The 21,308-nt window shown below is 46.3% G+C and overlaps 1 protein-coding gene across 1 annotated transcript in view; it reads left to right on the top strand.

The window, feature by feature from the left end:
• Window positions 1-856: 856 nt before the first annotated feature.
• The window catches only part of LOC106570218 (protein FAM135B), a 57,731-nt gene continuing 37,279 nt past the window's right edge, over window positions 857-21,308 (top strand). Inside the window, exons 1-2 of the mRNA XM_014142305.2 lie at window positions 857-1,303; window positions 18,048-18,144. Coding sequence (XP_013997780.1) covers window positions 18,068-18,144 — 77 coding nt within the window. The 5' untranslated portion in view covers window positions 857-1,303; window positions 18,048-18,067. The remainder of the gene's footprint in view (window positions 1,304-18,047; window positions 18,145-21,308) is intronic.

Here is a 21,308-nt window from a genome sequence, read left to right as displayed (position 1 = left end):
GGATGCTCTGGATCGACATGTACGACATCTTGTTCCAGTTCCCGCCAATATCCAGAAACTCGCACAGCCATTGAGGAATGGGACAACATTCCCACAGAAAAGTTTGTGGTCATATGCACATCTTTAACAATATAGGTGCTGGGCTAATAAAGAATACTTGTATAGAACAAGAAGGCCTGCACACTGTTAAAGCTCCCAATTCACCACTTTATTGACAACGTTTCCATCCCAAACAGATCTTCCACAGGCCACAATCGACAGCCTGATCAACTCTACTGACAGGTTTTCTGATCCACGCCCCTAACTTTTTTTTTTCAAGATATCTGCATATCTGTATTCCCAGTCATGTGAAATCCATAGATTAGGTCCTAATTTATTAATTTCAATTGAGTGATTTCCTTATATAAACCGTAACTCAACAAGATCTTTGAAATTGTTACATGTTGCGTTAATATTTTTTGTTCAGTGTATCTCTGCCTGTTTATGAGTGTTCCAACTTGTTTACCAGGAATGAGTATTTATTAAATTTTTTGTTGGATAAACCCTATCACTGGATTACTGTCATTAGTGCAGAGCACCCCTCCTACTTCTTGTGTTTACTGAAGCACAGAGGCCTACCTGAAGTTCAGGTCCTGAACTCATAACTCCATGACTTCTTGGCTATTTTGCTTCTCCATCCCATAATACTAATACTTGTTGTTATACACCAAACTAAGAAACGCTTACAATCCAATGACTGTAAACATAGCCTATTGTGTAAATGTGTTGATAGTGCTGGTGAAAGTTCTCAGGTGGGCTAGTTTTAATTTCTCAACCGGCAGTGACGTCAGCCCGTCAATTGTACGCACAGTGCGCAAACTGGCAGGAGCCACTGCTTCCACTGCAGGACCCTGTTAATGTTCTCCCGAAACGATGTGTCAACCACCGGACAGAGGATAAACACGAAGCTAAACCACGAGACAGGCCAGGCGCACCACTTAGACTATTTGAACATTACTGTCATGATGGGGGAAACGTAAACTACGCTAGGAAGCTGTTAGCTAGTGGTTTGCACTGCAGAAGAAGAGGATACAGGGCTAAATGGATAACCATGGCAACAGCAGCAGCAGCAGCAGGAGAAGCGTTGAGCAGCAGCTTACGACAGCGATATAAACACTGAACACAGACCGGGAAGGCATCATACATCCGCCGACCGAAAGGCAAGTGTCGCTGCAGGTTGCGAAGCCAAAGCCTTGTGGATATTAATTAGACAGTGGTGGACACTGGGTATTGCGTGGAGATTCTCAGCGCATCAGTGAGCAAGGTAAGGTTTGTTACATTGTACTATAGCTATCCTCATTGTCCATCACAGTGCTTGCTGCTGTATTGTGAAACGGATAATGTTTTGACGAGATTGTAACAGACCCGACCGCTAAATTGTTGTTAAAGCGCCCGCTCACAATTTAGTTACCGTTAAAAGTTCGACGAGTCTATAATAGCAGATTTGGCTGTAGCAGCAGCACTAAAATACCAACAGTAGAACGTTGTGTCTGCTATGCACGCACGCAGGCACTGACACACACACGCACATATACACACACAGAGCAAATCGTTTTATGGAAAATATTTGGCAAACATCCAGAGATGCTTTGTCATTTGAAATAGTTTGGGTGTTGATTTAAGTGTGATTTATCTAACCACAACTGACAGGACTTAGATGGACTGACACCTACACAATTCAGATGTCTGTCATTTTAAGTACTAGGCAAAACAAAGAAGCTACCCCCCCATCATAATTCAATACATGCGGAGCTGTTGGACCAATATTTGGAATAATGCAATAACAATGGTAGTCTAGAAGTGGCACCTGGTGTATGCAGAAACCTAGCAAGAATCACTATGACCTATGTTGCTACCACATACACATTTCAACTCAGTTTTTCACAATTCCTGACATTTAATCATAGTCAAAATTCCCTGTTTTAGGTCAGTTAAGATTACATTTTTTACATTTTTGTCATTTAGCAGACACTCTTATCCAGAGCGACTTACAGTAGTGAATGCATACATGTCATTTCATGCATTTTTTTTGTACTGGCCCCCTGTGGGAATCGAACCCACAACCCTGGTGTTGCACACACCATGCTGGCGTTGCAAACACCATGCTCTACCAACTGAGCCACAGGGAAGGCTAGGATCACCACTTTATTTTAAGAATGTGAAATGTCAGAATAATAGTAGAGAGTGATTTATTTCAGCTTTTATTTCTTTCATCACATTCCCAGTGGGTCAGAAGTTTAGATACACTCAATTAGTATTTGGTAGCGTTGCCTTTAAATTGTTTAACTTTAGCCTTTCACAAGCTTCCCACAATAAGTTGGGTACATTTTGGCCCATTCCTCCTGACAGAGCTGGTGTAACTGAGTCAGGTTTGTCGGCCTCCTTGCTCACACACGCTTTTTCAGTTCTGCCCACAAATTTTCGATGGGATTGAGGTCAGGGCTTTGTGATGGCCACTCCAATACCTTGACTTTGTTGTCCTTAAGCCATTTTGCCACAACTTTGGAAGTATGCTTGGGGTCATTGTCCATTTGGAAGACCCATTTGCGACCAAGATTTAACTTCCTGACTGATGTCTAGAGATGTTGCTTCAATATATCCACATAATTTTCCTCCCTCATGATGCCATCTATTTTGTGAAGTGCACCAGACCCTCCTGCAGCAAAGCACCCCCACAACATGATGCTGCCACCCCCGTGCTTCACTGTTGGGATGGTGTTCTTCGGCTTGCAAGCCTCCCCCTTTTTCCTCCAAACATAATAATGGTCATTATGGCCAAACAGTTCTATTTTTGTTCATCAGACCAGAGGACTTTTCTCCAAAAAGTCCAATCTTTGTCCCCATGTGCAGTTGCAAACCGTAGTCTGGGTTTTTTTATGGCAGTTTTGGAGCAGTGGCTTCTTCCTTGCTGAGCTGCCTTTCAGGTTATGTTGATATAGGACTCGTTTTACTGTGGATATAGATACTTTTGTACCTGTTTCCTCCAGCATCATCACAAGGTCCTTTGCTGTTGTTTTGGGATTGATTTGCACTTTTCGTCCCAAAGTACGTTCATCTCTAGGAGACAGAACACATCTCCTTCCTGAGCGGTATGACATCTGCGTGGTCCCACGGTGTTTATACTCACGTACTATTGTTTGTACAGATGAACGTGGTACCTTCAGGCGTTTGGAAATTGCTCCCAAGGATGAACCAGACTTGTGGAGGTCTACATTTATTTCAGAGGTGTTGGCTGATTTCTTTTGATTTTCCCATGATGTCAAGCAAAGAGGCACTGAGTTTGAACGTAGGCCTTGAAATACATCCACAAGTACATCTCCAATTGACTCAAATGATGCCAATTAGCTTTTCAGAAGCTTCTAAAGCCAATACATCATTTTCTGGAATTTTCCAGGCTGTTTAAAGGCACAGTCAACTTAGTTTATGTAAACTTCTGACCCACTGGAGTTGTGATACAGTGAATTATGAGTGAAATAATCTGCCCGTAAACAATTGTTGGAAAGATTACTTGTGTCATGGACAAGGTAGATGTCCTAACCGACTTGCCAAAACTACAGTTCGTTAACAAGACACTTGTGGAGTGATTGAAAATGAGTTTTAATGACTCCAACCTAAGTGTATGTAAAATTCCAACTTCAACTGTAGGTTATTCTATGCTAGTAGCCTATGTTAGGTTATACATAAGATAATATAAGTATAAAAAGAGATGAGCTTATAAAGTACAGGACTTCAGACATTTCCATGTCAGTGATGGTAGTCAGGTGCAGTGGATTACTAATAGCCTATTTCTATGACAGAAGGTCTGCTTAGCGGAGGGCAGGTGCTTTGTCTACTGCACACTGCATGCAGCTGTCCGCTTGGTGAACAGTCTACTCTCCTAGCATTTGTTCCTAGGCCGTCATTGAATATAAGAATTTGTTCTTAACTGACTTTGTTCTTAAAATAAAAAAATAAAAACACTGTATCAACAGCCCCAACCACTATACGAACAGCCCCAACCACTATACGAACAGCCCCAACCACTGTATCAACAGCCCCAACCACTATACGAACAGCCCCAACCACTATACGAACAGCCCCAACCACTGTATCAACAGCCCCAACCACTGTATCAACAGCCCCAACCACTATACGAACAGCCCCAACCACTATACGAACAGGCCCAACCACTATACGAACAGGCCCAACCACTGTATCAACAGCCCCAACCACTATACGAACAGCTCCAACCACTGTATCAACAGCCCCAACCACTGTATCAACAGCCCCAACCACTGTATCAACAGCCCCAACCACTATACGAACAGGCCCAACCACTGTATCAACAGCCCCAACCACTATATGAACAGCCCCAACCACTGTTTTTAAAAAACATTTTATTTAACCTTTATTTAACTTGGCAAGTCAGTTAAGAACAAATTCTTATTTACAATGACGGTCTAGGAACAGTGGGTTAACTGCCTTGTTCAGGGGCAGAATGACATATTTTTACCTTGTCAGCTTGGGTATTCAATCTAGCAACCTTTCGGTTACTGGCCCAATGCTCTAACGACTAGGCTACCTGCCGCACCACTGTACCAATAGCACACAGGTCACACCAATGTTATGTTCCTTGGCTAGTTGGATGACTTGATGAGGTGAATTGCTGTTATATATTATATTAGAGCCTTTGGATGAATTCTAGATCATGTTATCAGCACAGAACATAACTGCAAGTTCAGTAAGTCACTGCAACCCCCCCTTACCCACTCTCCACCCTTCCTCAAATGTATGTGTGACTGTGATCTAAACTAAGTGTTTCTATAGTAGCTAATGTCCTTAGAAGAACTTGGCCCAGAGATCACAATCACATGATTTACATAATCTCTCCTTTACACAGTGAGTCAGACTCTCTCTGTATCACATCTGTGCCCTTCAGTTCCTTTCCTTACTAGGTGCTTTATTCATAAGGATGGTGGCTTTTATTCGTCCACTGTTTCATTAGTCCATTGTTGATATTGTCCCAAGATGCAAAATGCATCATAAGGGGATCATTTCTGTATTTTCAAAGTTACATATGTTGAAAACTTGAGTACTGACAAGCAAAACATTTTGGGACTATGTCAACAAAGGACAATTGAAACAAATAGCAAAATATAGTTTTCCTTTAAGTAGCGGGTAGTTCATGCATCTCATATAGCCTAGTTCCAGTCGGTGCATGGAGAGACAGATTAGTGAACAACTCCAGTATAGGCCTACTGGTATTCTTGTAACTCAGCAATACATTTAGGCTAATGGGTCTTAAAACCAAGAAAATAGCGATTTCATTTATTGTGTGGCATATAAGGATACCAGTGTGCTGGAGTGTCTTTTCTGTGGGAGGATGTTGTTTTATTCCAGTTTGTTGTTTTTATTCATAGGGATGGTGTCGTTGCCTTTCATTGTAGCCTGCCCCATGAGATGAGGGTTAATTATGAGGTGAATGTGTGAGATTAATTTCCTGTCATGTGACGATGGTGTGTAAACATTTAACCGGTTGTTATGGCACTGTGACTGTGCTATGATTACACCTACGCTTGGCCCGTTGTCTCAGTTCTGCCTCTCCAAATACTTACTCCAAATATAGGCAAGTAGCTACAGTAGGCTGCTACACTCTGAATAATGTCCCCCTTCTGATCCTGAGATACACTATATATACAAAGGTATGTGGACACCCCTTAGAATTTGTGGATTCGGCTATTTCAGCCACAACTTTTGCTGACAGGCGTATAAAATTGAACACACAGCAATGCAATCTCCATAGACAAACCTTGCAGTAGAATGGCCTTAATGAAGAGTTCAGTGACTTTCAACGTGGCACCATCATAGGATGCCACCTTTCCAGCAAGTCAGTTCATCAAATTTCTGCCCTGCTGGAGCTGCACCGATCTACTGTAAGTGCTGTTGTTGTGAAGTGGAAACGTCTAGGAGCAACAACTGCTCAGCCGCGAAGTGGTAGGCCACACAAGCTCACAGAACGGGACTGCCGAGTGCTGAAGCACGTAGCGCATAGAAATTGTCTGTCCTCGTTTGCAACACTCAAAACCGAGTTCCAAACTGCCTCTGGAAGCAACGCCAGCACAATAACTGTCGGGAGCTTCATGAAATGGGTTTCCATGGCCGAGCAGCCACACACACGCCTAAGTGTGGGCTGGAGTGGTGTAAAGCTCGCCGCCATTGAAGTGGAAACGTGTTCTCTGGTGGGATGAATCACGCTTCACCATCTGGCAGTCTGACGGACTAATCTGGGTTTGGCAGATGCCAGGAATACGCTATGTGCCTGAATGCATAGTGCCAACTGTAAAGTTTGGTGGAGGAGGACTAATGGTCTGGGGTTGTTTTTCATTGTTCCCACTAGGCCCCTTAGTTCCAGTGAAGGAAAATATTAACACTACAGCATACAATTATATTCTAGACGATTCTGTGCTTCCAACTTTGTGGCAACAGTTTGGGGAAGGACCTTTCCTGTTTCAGTATGACAATGCCCCCGTGCACAAAGCGAGCTCCATACAGAAATGGTTTGTTGAGATCAGTGTGGAAGAACTTGACTGGCCTACACAGAGCCCCGACCTCAACCCCATCAAACACCTTTGGGATGAATTGGAACGCTGACTGTGAGCAAGGCCTAATCGCCCAACATCAGTGCCCGACCTCAGTAATGCTCTTGTGGCTGAATGGAAGCGTTGTGGCTGAAGTCCCCGCAACAAATGTTCCAACATCTAGTCGAAAGCCTTCCCAGGAGAGTGGAGGCTGTTATAGCAGCAAAGGGGGGACCAACTCCATAATAATGCCCATGATTTTGGAATGAGATGTTCTACAAAAAGATGTCCACATACTTTTGGTCATATAGTGTATGTGTTATACTGTGATGTCAGAAGTAGAAGCAGAGAAGGTAGCCTACCTGCAGACTCTGCAGTCTCAGTATTGTGGCGAGAAAGAACATTTGAATCAATGTTTTGAGTGTGGTTGTTCTTTCTAGACTATTTCAGGTCAACCAACTACTTGTAGGCTTATGTAAAAAATATTTAGACTGTGCTGGGTTTTGTCTTTATTTCAGTTACTAAAATGCAAGTCTATTTGCCAGCTTAACATACAAGCCAGTTCAGTGAGAGAAGAGCCAGGGGCTTGTTTTGCTTGTTGTGGTTGAGAGATTAGTGGTGACAAACTCAAGTCCCCCCATAGGACCCCAGCCTCAGTAGTGTACCCTGTAATAGCCTCATAGAGCCCCAGCCTCAGTAATGTACCCTGTAATAGCCTCATAGAGCCCCAGCCTCAGTAGTGTAACCTGTAATAGCCTCATAGAGCCCCAGCCTCAGTAGTGTAACCTGTAATAGCCTCATAGAGCCCCAGCCTCAGTAATGTACCCTGTAATAGCCTCATAGAGCCCCAGCCTCAGTAGTGTAACCTGTAATAGCCTCATAGAACCCCAGCCTCAGTAGTGTAACCTGTAATAGCCTCATAGAGCCCCAGCCTCAGTTGTGTAACCTGTAATAGCCTCATAGAGCCCCAGCCTCAGTAGTGTAACCTGTAATAGCCTCATAGAGCCCCAGCCTCAGTAGTGTAACCTGTAATAGCCTCATAGAGCCCCAGCCTCAGTAGTGTAACCTGTAATAGCCTCATAGAACCCCAGCCTCAGTAGTGTAACCTGTAATAGCCTCATAGAGCCCTAGCCTCAGTAGTGTAACCTGTAATAGCCTCATAGAGCCCCAGCCTCAGTAATGTACCCTGTAATAGCCTCATAGAGCCACAGCCTCAGTAGTGTAACCTGTAATAGCCTCATAGAGCCCCAGCCTCAGTAGTGTAACCTGTAATAGACTCATAGAGCCCCAGCCTCAGTAGTGTAACCTGTAATAGCCTCATAGAGCCCCAGCCTCAGTAGTGTAACCTGTAATAGCCTCATAGAACCCCAGCCTCAGTAGTGTAACCTGTAATAGCCTCATAGAGCCCCAGCCTCAGTAGTGTAACCTGTAATAGGCTCATAGAGCCCCAGCCTCAGTAATGTACCCTGTAATAGCCTCATAGAGCCCCAGCCTCAGTAGTGTAACCTGTAATAGCCTCATAGAGCCCCAGCCTCAGTAGTGTAACCTGTAATATCCTCATAGAGCCCCAGCCTCAGTAGTGTAACCTGTAATAGCCTCATAGAACCCCAGCCTCAGTAATGTAACCTGTAATAGCCTCATAGAGCCCCAGCCTCAGTAGTGTAACCTGTAATAGCCTCATAGAGCCCCAGCCTCAGTAGTGTAACCTGTAATAGCCTCATAGAGCCCCAGACTCAAAAGTGTAATAGCACTCAGCATTATTTAGTCATCTGAAATAGTGTCTGTAACCCAAGCAGGTGGCACTTTGTCATGATTAGAGTTTAATGATTTTCATCAGCTAGATAGCGTGTCATCAGAACGGTAGGATATGGCCACAAGCAGCAGCACATTAGAGGGCCTATTGTAATTGGACTTCAGAGCATCCCCATCAGCTACTAGTGTCATAGGCGTCGATGAACGGTGACCAAAATGCAGCGGGTATAGTGCTCATCTTTCTTCTTTATTTAGAAAAGAACACTCAAAACAAAATAAACAGACGAAGAAACAGTTCCATAAGGCTGTCACGTCCTGGCCAGTATAAAGGTTAATTACTATTGTAGTTTGGTCAGGACGTGGCAGAGGGTATTCGTTTTATGTGGTTCGGGGTGGTGTGTTTTGTTGAAGGGGCATTTGGTTTAAGTATTCCGGGGTTTTTGGGCACTGTTTGGTTTTCAGGTATTCTATGATTTTTGTCTAGTATGTCTGTTTCTATGTTTGGTTAATTGGGGTTGGGACTCTCAGTTGAAGGCAGGTGTTGTCTATCTGCCTTTGATTGAGAGTCCCATATATGAGGGTGTGTTTGTGTTTGTTATTTGTGGGTGATTGTTCTGTGTTTAGCCTAGTGCCTTACCAGACTGTCAGTTTGTCAATCGTTCGTGTTTTTTGTTTGTTGTTTTTGTATTCGTTTTGAAGTGAATAAATGTTCAAAATGAACAATCACATACCTGCTGCGTATTGGTCTACCTTTTCCGACGATGATTTCGTTATATCGTCAGAAGACGAAGAAATCCCTGACAGAATCACCCACCAACTATGGACCAAGCAGCAGAAGAAGGAGCAGAGGGAATTCGACTGGCGGGAGAAGTGGACCTGGGAGGAAGTTCTGGATGGGGCCGGACCTTGGCACCAGGCTGGGGAGTATCGCCGCCCGCAGTGGGAAATTGAGGCAGCCAAGGCAGAGAGGCGTAGGTACGAGGCCATGGACGCGCTGAGGGAGAAGCACGAGAGGCACCCCCAATAAAAATTTTTGGGGGGGGCACACGGGTAGTTTGGCTAGGCGTAAGAAGAGCCGGAAGCCAGCTACCCGTGGTTATATGGAGGAGCGTATGGGGTGGAGAGCGCTCCCCAACGCTCATGTTTCGCTGAGGAGCGCACTATCTCACCCATACGCACGCACAGTCCGGTGCGCGTTATTCCAGCCCCTCGCAGGTGCCGTGCTAGAGCGGGCATCCAGCCTGGTAGGAGGATGCCTGCGCAGCGCATCTGGTCGCCGGTACGCCTCCGAGGACCAGGCTACCCAACTCCCGCTCTACGCACGGCTACCATCAGGCCCCTGCACAGCCCAGTCTGCCCTGTACGAGCACCCCGCTCGTACGGGGCTACTAGTTCCATCCAGCCAAGGCGGGTTGTGCAGGAGGTAAGATCTAGACCGACTGTGCGCCTCCATAGTCCTGGGTTTCCAGCTCCTGTCTCTCGTGTGCGGACCCGGAAGTGCGTCAACCCAGTCCGACTCGTCCTGTTCCCGCTCCCCGCACTAGCCTGGAGGTGCGTGTTCATAATCTGGTAAGCCCAGTACCAGCACCACGCACCAGGCTACAAGTGCGTCAACCCAGCCACGCCAGTCAACAGTCACCAGAGCTGCCCGCCAGTCAACAGTCACCAGAGCTGCCCGCCAGTCAACAGTCGTCATCAGAGCTGCCCGCCAGTCAACAGTCGTCATCAGAGCTGCCCGCCAGTCAACAGTCGTCATCAGAGCTGCCCGCCAGTCAACAGTCGTCATCAGAGCTGCCCGCCAGTCAACAGTCGTCATCAGAGCTGCCCGCCAGTCAACAGTCGTCATCAGAGCTGCCCGCCAGTCAACAGTCGTCATCAGAGCTGCCCGCCAGTCAACAGTCGTCATCAGAGCTGCCCGCCAGTCAACAGTCGTCAGAGCTGCCCGCCAGTCAACAGTCGTCAGAGCTGCCCGCCAGTCAACAGTCGTCAGAGCTGCCCGCCAGTCAACAGTCGCCAGAGAGGTCAGACTGCGCTGAACTGCCGGAGTGGCCAGACTGCGCTGAACTGCCGGAGTGGCCAGACTGCGCTGAACTGCCGGAGTGGCCAGACTGCGCTGAACTGCCGGAGTGGCCAGACTGTCCTGAACTGCGAGTGGCCGCTGCCTGAACTGCCGGAGTGGCCAGACTGCCCTGAACTGCCGGAGTGGCCAGACTGCCCTGAACTGCCGGAGTGGCCAGACTGCCCTGAACTGCCGGAGTGGCCAGACTGCCCAGACTGCCCAGACTGTCCCGAACTGCCAGACTGGCCCGACTGCCCCCCGGCGATGCCAGACTGGCCCGACTGCCCTGCCAGACTGGCCCGACTGCCCCTCGGCGATGCCAGAGTGGCCCGACAGCCTGGAACGGCCGGAACCAGAGCCACCTCCAGATATAGGTGGGTTGGGGAGGGGGGGGTGTAGCACAGTGCCGTCGTTGACGGCAGCCACCCTCCCTTCCCTCCCTTTAGTAGAGGGGAATTTTGGTTTTGTTGTTTGGGGTTGTTTTTTTGTTTTTTTTTCGTTTTAAGGTGCTTCCGGGTTAGCACCTTTAAGGGGGTACTGTCACGTCCTGGCCAGTATAAAGGTTAATTAGTATTGTAGTTTGGTCAGGACGTGGCAGAGGGTATTCGTTTTATGTGGTTCGGGTGGTGTGTTTTGTTGAAGGGGCATTTGGTTTAAGTATTCCGGGGTTTTGGGCACTTTTTGGTTTTCAGGTATTCTATGATTTTTGTCTAGTATGTCTGTTTCTATGTTTGGTTAATTGGGGTTGGGACTCTCAGTTGAAGGCAGGTGTTGTCTATCTGCCTTTGATTGAGAATCCCATATATGAGGGTGTGTTTGTGTTTGTTATTTGTGGGTGATTGTTCTGTGTTTAGCCTAGTGCCTTACCAGACTGTCAGTTTGTCAATCGTTCGTGTTTTTTGTTTGTTGTTTTTGTATTCGTTTTGAAGTGAATAAATGTTCAAAATGAACAATCACATACCTGCTGCGTATTGGTCTACCTTTTCCGACGATGATTTCGTTATATCGTCAGAAGACGAAGAAATCCCTGACAAAGGCACACAGGCTATACAGAAAACAACCACCCACAAACCCAAAGGAAAAAACATGCTGCCTAAGTATGGCTTCCAATCAGAGACAACGAAAAACACCTGCCTCTGATTGGAAACCATACTCGGCCAAACATGGAAAAAGAAACATAGAAATAGAAAACTAGAACCATAATCCCCTAGAACCAAAACCCCCAAAACAAACACCCCCTGCCACGCCCTGACCATACTACAATTACAAATGACCCCTTTACTGGTCAGGACGTGACCCCCCCCCCCGAAGGTGCAGACCCCGACTGCACCTCCAAAACAAAAAAACCCACAAAACAACCCCAAACCTAAAGGGAGGGAAGGGAGGGTGGCCACCGTCAACGACGGTTCCTGTGCTACACCCCCCCTTCGCCAATCCTCCCACTACGGAGGGGTGGCTCTGGCTCTGGGCGTAGCTCCCGTTCAGACGACTCCGGGCTGAGAGGCGTCGCTGGAGGCCCCGGACTGAGAGGCGTCGCTGGAGGCCCCGGACTGAGAGGCGTAGCTGGAGGCCCCGGACTGAGAGGCGTCGTTGGAGGCCCAGGGCTGAGAGGTGTCGCTGGAGGCTCCTGGCAGAGGAGCGTCGCTGGAGGCTCCGGGCTGAGGAGCGTTGCTGGAGGCTCCGGGCTGAGGAGCGTCGCTGGAGGCTCCGGCCTGAGGAGCGTCGCTGGAGGCTCCGGCCTGAGGAGCGTCACTGGAGGCTCCTGACTGGGGAGCGTCGCTGTAGGCCCCGGCCTGAGGGGTGTCGCTGGAGGCTCCGGGCTGAGGAGCGTCGCTGGAGGCTCCTAACTGGGAGCGTCGCTGGAGGCTCCGGGCTGGGGAGCGTGGCTGGATGCTCCGGGCTGGGGAGCGTGGCTGGATGCTCCGGGCTGAGGAGCGTCGCTGGAGGCTCCGGGCAGAGGAGCGTCGCTGGAGGCTCCTGGCTGAGGAGCGTCGCTGGAGGCTCCTGGCTGAGGAGCGTCGCTGGAGGCTCCGGGCTGAGGAGCGTCGCTGGAGGCTCCGGCCTGAGGAGCGTCGCTGGAGGCTCCGGCCTGAGGAGCGTCGCTGGAGGCTCCTGACTGGGGAGCGTCGCTGGAGGCACCGGCCTGAGGGGTGTCACTGGAGGCTCCGGGCTGAGGAGCGTCGCTGGAGGCTCCTGACTGGGGAGCGTCGCTGGATGCTCCGGGCTGGGGAGCGTCGCTGGATGCTCCGGGCTGAGGAGCGTTGCTGGAGGCTCCGGGCTGAGGAGCGTCGCTGGAGGCTCCTGGCTGAGGAGCGTCGCTGGAGGCTCCGGTCTGAGGAGCGTCGCTGGACGGAGAGTGCGCGGAGCAGGCACAGGACGTACTGGGCCTTGGAGGCGCACTGGAGGTCTGGCGCTCAGGGCTGACACAACCCATCCTGGCTCAATGCTCACTCTAGCCCGGCAAGAGCGAAGCGCTGGCACAGGACGAACTGGGCTATGCTGAGGAATGCAGGGTATCGTGCGTGGAGCAGGCGTGGGATATCCTGGGCAGAGGAGCCGCATTGGAGGCCAGATACGCTGTGCCGGCGCACTGTCGCACGACAATGTTGCGGAGCCTGTATCGACCGCACCGGGCTCTGAGTGCTTATGGGCGACATAGTGCGCATACCTCCATGTTGTCTAGCTCCTCCCTCTGTGCGTCTGCTCCGTCGTGCGCTCTCCACCAGTCCCTTTCTCCGGAATTCAGCGTCGTCATCCGATCTTGACTCCTCGACCGGCTCTGGTTTCCTCCATGGCTCCCTCCGTATAGCCCGGGAAGTTAGGTCAGGGTTCCCCCCTGACCTAGCAACACTCCCCTTATGCCCCCCCCCCAAAAAAAATGTTGGGGGCTGCCTCTTCACCTCTTGAATAGGAGGATACAACGCCTTCCTCCAGCGCCTCCTTCGATCGCTGGTACTCCCCAGCCTGGCTCCATGGACCCTTGCCATCGAGGATCTCCTCCCACGTCCATGACTCCAAATACTTCTCCTGCTGCTCCTTCTTCAGCTGCTTGGTCCTTCTTTGGTGGGTGGTTCTGTCATAGGCGTCGATGAACGGTGACCAAAATGCAGCAGGTATAGTGCACATCTTTCTTCTTTATTTAGAAAAGAACACTCAAAACAAAATAAACAGACGACGAAACAGTTCCATAAGGCACACAAGCAGAAAACAACCACCCACAAGCCCAAAGGAAAAAACAGGCTGCCTAAGTATGGCTTCCAATCAGAGACAACGAAAAACACCTGCCTCTGATTGGAAACCATACTCGGCCAAACATGGAAAAAGACATGGAAAAATAAACATAGAAATAGAAAACTAGAACCAAAATCCCCTAGAACCAAAAACCCCAAAACACACAAAACAAACACCCCCTACCACGCCCTGACCATACTACAATTACAAATGACCCCTTTACTGGTCAGGGCGTGACAACTAGCATGGTAAATGATGAAGATCATACTGGACAACAATCTGCAGGTCCTAGTATTCTGACTAGACTTCATCTGTTTTAACACTTAAATTACAGTGTAAGTGAAGGTATCTTTGAATCACAGAGGGTCTGAGTTGTACACATAGTAACAATCTATCTGGCTGATCTCGTACATACAGTAAGCTTCATTTAACTGACTATAAAGAAGTCATTTTGATTAAAACGAGAGATCAGGTGAGACAAGGCCACAGCAATTGACCCAGCTGGAGAAGTGCAGGTCAGGGACAATGTGACAATGACAGAATCAAGCAGCACCTGTTCAATTCTATGGTTCAATGCACGCTCTGTGCAAGCAGGCCCTCACATCTCTTCTATTGCTATAGTGACTAACACGCTGCTATCATCATCATCGTCATCGACATCATCATCATCAGCGCAAACAGACGAGCTCAGTAGAAGTAAGGAAATTATTGTTGACATGTACTTCCCTTGAAACTGTTTGTGTGTGTGGATCACAGGGATCCTGTCAAAGTCCTATGTAATTCTATGGTGTGTAGAGCGGTGCCTGTGACCTAGTGAATTGTCCTAATATGTCAGCTGAGGTTGATATCCAGGGGAGATAATTCAGCCTCCACTATATACAGTACTTCTGCTGGCAGTGAACATGATCTAGCGGTTGGACTGAGAGAGAGAGAGAGAGAGAGAGAGAGAGAGAGAGAGAGAGAGAGAGAGAGAGAGAGAGAGAGAGAGAGAGAGAGAGAGAGAGAGAGAGAGAGAGAGAGAGAGAGAGAGAGAGAGAGAGAGAGAGAGAGAGAGAGAGAGAGAGAGAGAGAGAGAGAGAGAGAGAGAATGAATGATATGCAACCGCCTGTGTTTCTGTAAGGCACACAGTGTTCAGTCCCAGCTGTAGCCTGTATATCCCAGACAGAGTGAGGGAAATGCAGAGCTCCTGCTTTTGACTCAATGAGATACACCTGACAACAGCTGACTAGAACTGGGCATTTTCCATTGTGTTATACACTCTTAGAAAAAAAAAGTGCTATCTAGAACCTAAAAGGGTTTTTTACTTTTTGATTACAGGTTGAACCCTTTAGGGTTCCATGTAGAACCCTTTCCAAAGAGGGTGTGACATGGAACCCAAAAGGGTTCTACCTGGAACCAAAAAGGGTGCTCCTGGGGGACAGCCAAAGAACCCTTTCAAAACCCATTTTTCTAAGAGTGCACAGTAGATAAGTAAAGAGCAACACACTGTCACAGAGCCCAGAGGACGGATGTACAATACATCATTCTTTAAACAACAGCACAATATCCTCTGCATCCTCTCCCACCAACAACTGTCTGATGCTGCTGGGTCAAGGCTCTGTGTTAGGACGGGTCACTGTTAATATGACCCACGGACTGGCACAGCACAAACCTCAGCACCCTATCATAACCTTTATTAAAGTAGCCAGTTTCGTCAGGGGAGTGTGTATGTGCATGTGTGTGTGCACGTGTGTGTGTGTCTGCCTGCCCCCTTACATGTCAATGTGACAGAAAAAGTAATGTCATGCAGAAGGCAGCAACGCTGTGTCACATATCTCTTCCCTCCCTGTAGGCGGTTTTCATCAGCAGCGGGATAATGAACCACACAGTACAGGAGGAGGCTTTGTTATTGTGTTTCTCGGGCTCCCTGCCTTTTAAATAGAGCAGCATCTTCTAGGCCCGGGGGTCTGAATCTGAATCACATTCTAAAACGTTTGAAAGCCAAAGTTCCTTTTTCAGTGAGGAAATACAGACAAATTGTTTTGTTACTTTATAACACTAATCTGCATCCTGTCATTTTTATGCAGAAACATTGTCAAGATTGTGGCGTTAAAGGTGTTTTACTGCTCTTACAACTCTAGGATTTGGCATAATGGGGACGACATATTACATGTAGTTGTTATACACTCTTCTAGCTTCAAAGACACATCAAAACAAAGGGATCACAGATAAAAACATGATCGTCCGACCCCTTAACGGGGGAAAACAGCTTTTTGCATGGTTTTTGGAAGTTGATTTTAATGCAGATCACAACGAAAAATGCGATGCAGTATGTTTTATTTTCATTTTGTAGCTTAGTTTACTGATAGATGATGTCCTACAGGCGTGGTGGCTAAGCTGTAGTTTGATGGGGCTTCATCGGTCCAAATGTGTGGCTCAGTTGGTAGAGAGAGCATGGAGCTTGCAACAGCAGGGTTGTGGGTTTGATTCACCTTATGTTAAATGTATGCACGCCTGACTGTAAGTCGCTTTGGATAAAAGCGTTCACTAATTGGCATATCTTTTGATATTATATTTGGTAGAATTATTAAATGGGGATCAAACAAGCTGAATATATCAACTGTTTAATAACTGTGACTCGTTAGTACAGTAGAGGTTGATCACGTCAGCACCTGGACATTAAATCCTAAGCAAAACAGAGACAATAAACACAACGGCTTCTACCATATTGTAGTAATGCATGGCAGTAACAAACTTACCCATGCTATTGCTAACTGCTGTTACTATTATCATGATAAAAGGCACTCGAGAGAGAGAGAGAGAGTGATGTCGTTATTGAGAGGAAGGCCAGACTGCGATATGTGGTTGTTTTATCAACCTAAGCTGAATGCACTGACTGTAAGTCGCTCTGGATAAGAGCGTCCGCTAAATGACAACAATGTAAATGGGAATGTGTGAAAGAACACAGTCTACAACATAGTATCATTATGATTAGAAAACACATTAAGGAGTGACTGGGAAGACGGTTAGATTGTGAGTTAACACTTTCACATGTACTGTAGAGCAGGAGCCGTCCCATCAATTTATAACCTTTTTGTAAAACTTCATCCCGGGTGTCTCTCCATTCATCTCACTGTTCCATGCTGAGGTTGTATGCAGTCAAGGTGCCTGTTGACTCTGTGAATAGCTTCCTGGGAGATGGAAGGATCAAGGCAAACACTTCCTAAATGACTCATTGTTTGTCTAATTAGAAACCATGGTGGAGGAGAGTGTGTGTGTGTGTGTGTGTGTGTGTGTGTGTGTGTGTGTGTGTGTGTGTGTGTGTGTGTGTGTGTTATATATATATATATATATATATATATATATATATATATATATATAGTAAGCATCCTCTCACTGTGAGGCCTGAGGTCAACTGAGTCACAGAAGCTCTACAGTGAAGAAGACAAATGACTTTGTTCAATGATTAGGTGATACATGTCATGGTTGGATTCGATTTTGATTCCTTGTGAATGCCTTTGTTTGTGAAAGGATGCTAACTTGGCCATGAATTCACTGATGAATCATGAAGGTACTGCTGGCTTTGTCACTGCAATCATAAAACAATGGGGCTCGTGCAATAGAGCATTTTCCAGTGTGTTGCTCACACTGCAATACCGTGTGTGTCTTTTGTGACAACATTTTGACCCCTTGGGTCTTTCTCAAGTCTTGAAATACTGTAAGTTACTGTAAATAACTACATTATATAACTGTAAATAACTGCACCTTAATAACTGTAAATAACTACACCTTAATAACTGTAAATAATTGCACCTTAATAACTGTAAATAACTACACCTTAATAACTGTAAATAACTGCACCTTAATAACTGTAAATAACTGCACTGTATAACTGCACCTTATTACTGTAAATAACTGCATCTTAATAACTGTAAATAACTACACTGTTTAACTGTAAATAACTGCATTATATAACTGTAAATAACTGCACCTTAATAACTGTAAATAACTGCACCTTATAACTGTAAATAACTGCACCTTAATAACAATAAATAACTGCACCGTATAACTGTAAATAACTGCACCGTATAACTGTAAATAACTGCATCTTAATAACTGTAAATAACGGCACCTTAATTACTGTAAATAACTGCACCTTAATAACTGTAAATAACTGCACCTTATAACTGTAAATAACTACACTTAATAACTGTAAACAACTGCACCTTCATGACTGTAAATAACTGTACCTTAATAACTGTAAATAACTGCACTTAATAACTGTAAACAACTGCACCTTCATGACTGTAAATAACTGTACCTTAATAACTGTAAATAACTGCACCTTAATAACTGTAAATAACTGCACCTTATAACTGTAAATAACTGCACCTTATATTGATTGATATACTATATTTTCTCTCTGCAGGGGATGACCTGGAACATATCATGTCTGAAGTACAGGGAACGTTGGAGTTTTCTGTAGAGCTGCACAAGTTTCACAATGTGGATCTCTTCCAGAGAGGGTGAGTGTAACGGAGGTGGACCGGTGAATCATGTTCCTGTGATGAGTAACCTTGCCTTGTGACCTGAAGACTTGGGTCAGCTCCCCGGGCTATTAGTTAGGCTTTAGCTCCGAGGGCTAACACATTTCTGTGGCATGTAGGAGACTTTGGTTCAAACTAAAGTCTGACAGTCTCCGTCTGTATCTCTGGCTGCTTCATAGTTCATATTCATACCCACTGCACTGCCGCCGCAGTCTTAATGATACCGCTAAAACGGACAGTTATGATTTAGAAAAGGGTCATCTTTATGCTGCACGGTAGGATGTGTCTGAGGACAGATATGAGTGTTCTACATAGGGAATAGGGTGCTATCTGGGACACAGACACGATGAAGAATAGGGTCATCTTTGTGCCCTACAGATACAGTGTATCTACTGAGAGATTATGATCTGCCATCTGGCTAGCCTCTGGGTTGTGACTCTGGCTGACGGGAAGGTCATCTTTACCCAGATTAGATTTTCCTGGGTCCAAACAGGACAGAGGGGGATGAAGATTTTTCATGTTATAATCCTTAGCTAAACCTGAGTGCACTAATATTAGAGTTTTTATGGATTGCCATGTCTGCCATGTTTCTGCTCCGAACAGCAACAAGGAGGGAGTAGGTCTGATGGGAGCACAGAACAGCAACAAGGAGGGAGTAGGTCTGATGGGAGCACAGAACAGCAACAAGGAGGGAGTAGGTCTGATGGGAGCACAGAACAGCAACAAGGAGGGAGTAGGTCTGATGGGAGCACAGAACAGCAACAAGGAGGGAGTAGGTCTGATGGGAGCACAGAACAGCAACAAGGAGGGAGTAGGTCTGATGGGAGCGCAGAACAGCAACAAGGAGGGAGTAGGTCTGATGGGACCACAGAACAGCAACAAGGAGGGAGTAGGTCTGATGGGAGCACAGAACAGCAACAAGGAGGGAGTAGGTCTGATGGGAGCACAGAACAGCAACAAGGAGGGAGTAGGTCTGATGGGAGCACAGAACAGCAACAAGGAGGGAGTAGGTCTGATGGGAGCACAGAACAGCATCAAGGAGGGAGTAGGTCTGATGGGAGCACAGAACAGCAACAAGGAGAGAGTAGGTCTGATGGGAGCACAGAACAGCAACAAGGAGAGAGTAGGTCTGATGGGAGCACAGAACAGCATCAAGGAGGGAGTAGGTCTGATGGGAGCACAGAACAGCATCAAGGAGAGAGTAGGTCTGATGGGAGCACAGAACAGCAACAAGGAGGGAGTAGGTCTGATGGGAGCACAGAACAGCAACAAGGAGAGAGTAGGTCTGATGGGAGCACAGAACAGCAACAAGGAGGGAGTAGGTCTGATGGGAGCACAGAACAGCAACAAGGAGGGAGTAGGTCTGATGGGAGCACAGAACAGCAACAAGGAGAGAGTAGGTCTGATGGGAGCACTGAACAGCGAGACAGAGAGTTAGAGAGTCCAAGTAACTGATGATGTAAAGATAACACTGTGATTTGCTATTGTAAGTTCAGGAGAAATGTACAATTAGGTTAATTAGGTTTAAAATCTTATATACAGCCCTGAAAAAGCCATTCACTTGTAGGTTTTATACAAACCCTATAGAGGAGTTATTGCATTAAACGGAAGTCTTTGTTTGATGTTTAAACCAGGAGATGGTGATAAGAGCAGGGCAGGCCTTCTAGTTGAGCTTATTGGAGGGGGAATTAGTCGCTTCTAACGCTGCTCTTGATGTTTTAATCTGGTTTGATTAATAATCCTGGCTGTAGTTTCTAGGAGCATGTCTCCATTCGAAGTCCTCTGTTTATCCGTTGATGGCGTTCTAACTAGCAGCAGGGACAACGCCACAATTAATGTTTCCGCTGTTGTTTTTATTGGAAATGTGTTCAAATGTCATAATGATATCAAGACAGACTACAGGTATATTGAATATCGTATCCACATCCCCCGCTTCTCTCTGTAATGTTTTTTCTACAGTACACTCTGACTCTAAACCGTAACAGGCCCTACAATGCGTTGTGTGCAGTTGCGCTCTCACCTGCTTTAAGCTTTTTCTGAGCGATTACTCTACCCCTATTTATTTATCAACCTTAAAAACCTTATCTGTCCTCTTCACTGTCACGCCTTCATCTTCCAGAGGTGGTCACTCACTAAAACCCTGCTGATACCATGTCTGTGCTCACAGCTAGGCTCTGGTCTCTTCCATTGCCGACAGATCTCAGGGGGCGCAATGCTTTTATACAGAACCACATCCATTCACACTCCGATATTCAAAGTGACCTTTGAAGATGCGTGTTTCACTGCACTCTTGGTGCCCGTATCTTTTTGACGGGGGACTGCTGTATGTCAGCATTAGCAGGATGATAATACTATATTGAATTGTTGTTATATTTAACCCTTATTTTACCAGGTCAGTTGACTGAAAACACTGTCATTTACAGCAACGACCTGAGGAATAGTTACAGGGGAGAAGGGGGGAATGAGCCAATTGGAAGCTGGGGGGTGGTTAGGTGGCCAGATTGGGAATTTAGCCAGGACATCAGGGTTAGGACACCCCTACTCTTACGATAAGTACCTAGTATGCAAGAGACAATTACAAATGATATTATTAGGTATGTAATATCTGTTTTATCAGCTATTGTATAGAGCTCTACTACTGTTGACCTTCAAGCACAGACAGCAGCAGACTCACTGAATGGATGTGCATTATTATGAGTAATGTATTATTTATTGCTATTTGATCCTGTGCTTATTAATAATTAAGGTACATTTGTACAATTCTTTACCAGTTGTGTTTAACAGGACAGTACTAGCCTTTCCAGCTATTTCTTTCCATTCCATTCTGAACATTTGTTTCATATGCAGTAGTATGTGTCTAGTGATGTGTAGTGATGTGTACAGTATTGCCGGTATGTGTTTAGTAGCTATGTACAGATGTTTATGTTAATTTGATCATCCTGTTGTTGCAGACATTTTAAAAAGACTGCTAAAGTTTGTAATTTCCACTTTAAGAAGTCAGACTTGATTTGCCCTAATGTAAAATGTATCAACCCCCTACAAAAAATGTCCATTAATTATAATCCACAGTTTCTGTTGCTGCAGGATTATTTTCCTGCTGTAGCAAACTGGCTCAAATTAAGATCCTACATCTGTGTAGTAAC

Source organism: Salmo salar, chromosome ssa14, assembly GCF_905237065.1.
Source record: "Salmo salar chromosome ssa14, Ssal_v3.1, whole genome shotgun sequence".
NCBI classification, from domain to species: domain Eukaryota; kingdom Metazoa; phylum Chordata; class Actinopteri; order Salmoniformes; family Salmonidae; genus Salmo; species Salmo salar.
This window is presented reverse-complemented; position numbering and strand designations above follow the sequence as displayed.